The 5489-nt window shown below is 43.4% G+C and overlaps 1 protein-coding gene across 1 annotated transcript; it reads left to right on the top strand.

Annotated features, from left to right (window-relative positions):
* The first annotated feature begins 296 nt into the window (after nt 1–296).
* On the top strand, nt 297–5115 carry LOC124707429 (glutamate--cysteine ligase B, chloroplastic-like). Its single transcript, XM_047239084.1, has 15 exons — nt 297–541; nt 1307–1457; nt 1541–1648; nt 1927–2019; nt 2438–2521; nt 2640–2708; nt 2788–2858; nt 2937–3005; nt 3152–3245; nt 3387–3476; nt 3569–3649; nt 3834–3926; nt 4255–4335; nt 4422–4491; nt 4600–5115. Exons 1-15 carry the CDS (start codon nt 297–299, stop codon nt 4686–4688), a joined length of 1488 nt encoding a protein of 495 aa, XP_047095040.1. The 3' UTR covers nt 4689–5115.
* The last annotated feature ends 374 nt before the right edge of the window (nt 5116–5489 follow it).

Below are 5489 nucleotides of genomic sequence, written 5' to 3'. Positions count from 1 at the left end.
TTCGTCGCTGCAGACGGCGCATCCCTCCCGCTGACGCGCGGGGCCCACCTCACCGCTTTATAACCCGCGCCGACGCCGCCCGCCATCCCCCTGCCTGTCCCCTTCCCCTCCACGCCTCTCCTTGCCCGGAGCAGCAGCAGCAGCGGACGCCGGCTAGAATCTCCGGCGGGCGGCGGCGGCGAGGTTTGTTCCGTCGGTAGGATAACGACCTCGCGCCGCGCGCGGCTTCCCGCAATTATCGCTGATTTTTATCTCTGGTGCGGATTTCTTCTTCTCAGGGTTTTTTGTCGGGTGTGATGGCGGTGGCGTCGAGGCTGGCGGTGGCGCGGGTCGTCTCGCCGGACGGCGGCGCGGGGACCGGGAGAAGGGGGCCGTCGGGGTTTGCGGCGGCGGCGGCGGCGGCGAGGAGGGGGAGGAGGCGCGGAGGGGCCGTGGCCGCCAGCCCCCCGACGGAGGAGGTGGCGCAGATGACGGAGCCGCTCACCAAGGACGACCTCGTCGCCTACCTCGCCTCCGGGTGCAAGCCAAAGGAGAACTGGAGGTGAGCAGCTTCGCCGTAGAATCCCTTCCTTCTATTTTTCTGCTCTGATTGGAACTGGATGTTCGCTTAGAGATGGAATTCTCATAGTGGTTTCACGTAAATGTCTATTTCTTATCGCCTGCCTTGATGTTTAGCTCTGCCACTGAAGATTCAGTGCTCAATTACTTGTCGAATGGTGAGAGTTTTCAGAGGATTCAGTAACCTGCTGTAATTGGCTCACTATTTTCTAGTCTGCACTTGGTAGCAACCATAGGGGGTATGCATCCAACTGACCTTCACTTTGCGCATTATTGGACTGCCAAATAAAGCTCTATGCCTGTTCATGGAAGGGGACGCACGGTACTGCTTAGCACTGTTTTATTGCGGGCCACTGCTTAGCATTGCTAATTTTTATAGCGGACTGGGAGCGAAAGTGGGGATACATTGTGTTGTCTTGTTGGCAAATGGCGCACCTCATGGCACTTGCATAAGGCTACAAGTAGCAACACTGTGCAGCTTACTTGTCGTGTGCTATACGTGGAAACAAATAACCTATAATGATTTTCCTAATCCTAAATGAGAGAAAAAAATGTTTATTCATTCTTTTACTAGGTATTCTTAATGTAATGCGTGTGCTGATCTTGCAATTTATTGGATATTGAAAATGATTCTTGGGCGTTCAAATTATTTGGATCTCACAGTATGGTTTTTATGATGTATTTCTATGCCCGCGTATTTTCTACCCACTATTTAGTCTAACCCGTCAGTTCATTTCCGATTTTACAGAATTGGCACAGAACACGAGAAGTTCGGTTTCGATGTTGAAACATTGCGCCCTATAACGTATGATCAGATCAGTGGCATACTGAATGGGTTGGCTGAGAGATTCGAGTGGGACAAGATAATGGAAGAAGGCCATGTTATTGGTCTCAAGCAGGTATATTCCTGGAAAAACACAGTAATGCCCATGTTATTCACTGGACCCCTTATAAATTATGCAGCAACTTTACATGTATGCAGGGAAAGCAAAACATTTCACTGGAACCTGGGGGCCAGTTTGAGCTTAGTGGTGCTCCTCTTGAAACGTTGCATCAAACTTGTGCAGAGGTCAATTCGCATCTTTATCAGGTATAAATTTCTCTAAATGAGCATAGCATTTGGATGTACAAGTATTCAGTTTTTACATGATCTCTCAATGATTGTATGATGCATTTGTAAGAAATCAAAACCTAGGTGAGTTCGTTTCCTTTTTAGGGACTGGGTCTGTGAAAAAAATTGAACCACGTTTTGTTTCTGCCATCTAGGTTTATCAGCTCAAAGTATGATTGTGATATGCTGTATATTCTTTTTGTGCTAATATCATACAGTTCTATGCTAAGGATATAACCATTTGCTGGTTGTTGTAGGTCAAAGCAGTTGGTGAGGAAATGGGAGTTGGATTTCTTGGACTTGGTTTTCAGCCAAAATGGCCACTGAGTGATATACCAATAATGCCCAAGGTATTTCTTCCCCTAAACCTTATACATGTAATTTTTAAGGTTTTGCTGTTCCTAGACTGTTAAAGGGACTTGCTACTATATCCCAGTTTAGTCAATTTATGAGAAATGAAGTTGCAAATCAAATAATATACTTGAGGTTTGCAGCATTAGACATCATAGTTCACGGGGGCTAATATAGCTAGATATTCCAGCTTTTGATGCAGACCTTCCTGCTAGGTACACCATTATGCCTGGTAAAACTCCACTGGGACTGTATCGAGCATTTAACAGTTAGGATAAAATGACCGATAACTCACATTGTAGTCCCTTTTATGCACACCATCTGCAAGTTATAAATACATTTCCCGTATGCAACACGGTTGTGCTGCTGATGATTCCTATGTAAGTCTGACATACTCTCTTAATTCTTACTATGTAGGGAAGGTACGAAATTATGAGAAATTACATGCCTAAAGTTGGTTCTCTTGGCCTTGATATGATGTTCCGCACATGCACTGTGCAGGTAAGTCATTTGATCTTTGTGTTCATGTATCATCTTGACAATTCTGTCGCCCTTTATGTGTTTTCACTCCGAACAGACTAGAAGAAGCTATATAAGAGTAAACTATTCTGGCATGCAGGTTAATCTCGACTTCAGTTCAGAGCAAGATATGATAAGCAAATTCCGTGCTAGCCTCGCATTGCAGCCTGTGGGTATCTGTATTGTCCTCCTGGCAATTTTACTTTGGTGCTCTGCTCTCAAAGGAACCTGACTTGTTTGTTTAACAGATCGCGACAGCAATATTTGCAAACTCTCCCTTCAAAGAAGGAAAACCAAATGGGTTTCTCAGTTTAAGAAGGTGATTGCTTCATAGCTTTTCAGAACTTAAAACATTTTCATTTTATGGAGCTTCTAACATCATCATCATCATCTGCAGCCATATCTGGACTGATACTGATAACAACCGCTCGGGGATGCTTCCTTTTGTTTTTGATAATTCATTTGGGTAATTATTCGTATGAACTCCTTGCTCTCCTCTACCTAGAATGCTGACAATTTGATTGATGCCCTCATTTGGTGAAAAACAATTTCTACATGAAATGAGGCTTTCCACGTGAACGAGTTCTGATTATAGTTTGTTCTTGGTTGCAGATTTGAGCAATATGTGGACTATGCATTAGATGTCCCAATGTATTTTGTATACCGGAACAAGAAATACCTTGACTGTACCGGAATGTCATTTCGGGTCTCTTCCTGTCTCTAACATCTTAGTACTACTGCAGTTCTATGCTTGATATCTTGTAAATGCTACGTTTTTTTGGCTACAGCAGATGACTTCGTCTATTAGTGATTCATTGACACTTATTTGACTTGTATTTATTTGCAGGATTTTATGGTAGGAAAGCTCCCACAGGTTCCGGGGGAGTTGCCCACTTTGAACGACTGGGAGAACCATCTAACAACAATTTTTCCTGAGGTTCACCTTTGATTTGGTTTGCATGGTGACATATTAATCACTGCTAGCTTAATACAATAATAACCAGCTGTTCTTTTTGATTCTGCTTGCAGGTTAGGTTGAAGAGATACATCGAGATGAGAGGTGCTGATGGTGGCCCATGGAGGAGATTGTGTGCCTTGCCTGCATTTTGGGTTTGTTTCTTGACCTTGGCAATTGTTTTATATACTATCTACGGCGCCTTATTTACAGTATATAGATTTATAGACATGAGTAGTATTATTCTGGTTACTGTGCTGATTACTTGATTAGCAGTAACTTTCACATCGCCAGCAATACTCTGTTTTAGCATTGCATCTGATTGATCCTTCTCTACAGGTTGGGTTGTTGTATGATGAGGAGTCACTCCAAAGCATTTTGGACATGACTGCTGATTGGACAAAGGAAGAAAGAGAGATGTTAAGACGGAAGGTATCTTAAGATAATTCTACATTCGTACTTAGCAGTGGTTGGAATAGTAGTCACTTGGAAATGGCATATGTTTTGCCTTCCAATCCCAACAAATGACATGATTTGTGCCTCCCCCTCCCCCTTTGATATAGAAACCATTTAGCAGACCAGAATTTGTTTTAGCAGATGATAGGCATAAATTGTTACTACTCCCTCCGATCCATAATACTTGCCGCTAATTTGGATGTATCTGAACATATTTTTAGTTCTGGATACATTCATATCAGTGACAAGTAATATGGATCGGAGGGAGTACCTGGATTGTTAGTGACACTGTTTATTTGATCAGGTGCCAGTAACTGGTTTGAAAACACCATTCCGTGATGGCTATGTAAGAGATTTAGCTGAAGACGTTCTCCAGTTGGCTAAGGTAACTAGCTCTTTTTCAATACTAATATTTTTCTCGAAACCCATAAACATGTTGCTCATGATAATGATCCTGCTGTCTTGATGCAGAATGGACTAGAAAGAAGAGGATACAAGGAGGTTGGTTTCTTGAGAGAGGTTGACGAAGTGGTTAGAACAGGTGACGCTTTCAGCACTCTATTATTGATTTGGTCAGGAGAAAAACTAGCGAGGTCTGGCTAGAACTACACCTTCCGCAAACAATAATTCTTGACCTACTCTGTTGCAGGTGTGACACCTGCTGAGAGGCTTCTGAACCTGTACGAGACGAAGTGGAACCGAAGCGTGGACCCTGTATTTGAGGAATTGTTATACTGATAATAAGAAGCATCAAAGCCTATCATATTTAACTTTGGTGAACGCTTGACAGGGTCTTCAGATTGTATCACCTACCCCAAAAATCTCATCCTCAATTATACAAGCCATCTGACAAGGGGAACTTCCTTCCGGTCTTGCGGCTGCGAATAACTTGAAGCTCGGAACACTTTGTTTGTGGGTGACCTTTCCATTTTCAGTTGTTGGGAGTTTTTACAACTTTTGATTTCCCCCTATCCACAGGGAGCTGGAACAAACCACTGTTTGTACCGGACCCTTTTTCTTCTTTTCCTGATGAATGTTGTACTGTATCAGAATAAATCCATCTTGTGTAATGGTGGAAGGAACCTGATTCCCGAGAAATAATTTGGAGTGTTTGGGACGCATGTTCATGTTAATCAAAGCACAGGTTTCTGTGGCCATTTGTCTCTTTCCAAGAGTTTCATCCGTGCATGGCATTGGCGGCCGGCTATGCGGTCTTGCTGGTACATCGAATTTGTTTTAGCTAGATGGACTTGAAATGCCAAACGTGTGTTTCGCGCTTCTTCCCAATTACTCTATCTTTCTTTTTCTGAAGATAAAGGAAACCTGAAGTCTCTTCTGACAGAGACATTCTTTTCTCCCAGCCGACTGATGGCTACACACACTACACTGCCAAGTCCAATCTTGCTTTCATCGTCTCGTGTGAGACACTCACACAATCACACCAAACCCTTCGTGTCCCCAGATCCTTGGTCGATGAGCTTTCCTCTTTTACTTTACGTAACAGTTTTTTTAACAGTCGGAACTTTTTTTTTTATGGGA

Source organism: Lolium rigidum, chromosome 4 (assembly GCF_022539505.1).
Source record: "Lolium rigidum isolate FL_2022 chromosome 4, APGP_CSIRO_Lrig_0.1, whole genome shotgun sequence".
NCBI lineage: Eukaryota > Viridiplantae > Streptophyta > Magnoliopsida > Poales > Poaceae > Lolium > Lolium rigidum.
This window is presented reverse-complemented; position numbering and strand designations above follow the sequence as displayed.

Coding starts and splice junctions, on each gene's coding strand:
- LOC124707429 (XM_047239084.1), top strand. CDS start 297: ATGGCGGTGGCGTCGAGGCTGGCGGTGGCGCGGGTCGTCTCGCCGGAC. Junction 542..1,306: donor AAGCCAAAGGAGAACTGGAG/GTGAGCAGCTTC, acceptor CCGATTTTACAG/AATTGGCACAGAACACGAGA. Junction 2,709..2,787: donor CTAGCCTCGCATTGCAGCCT/GTGGGTATCTGT, acceptor TTTGTTTAACAG/ATCGCGACAGCAATATTTGC.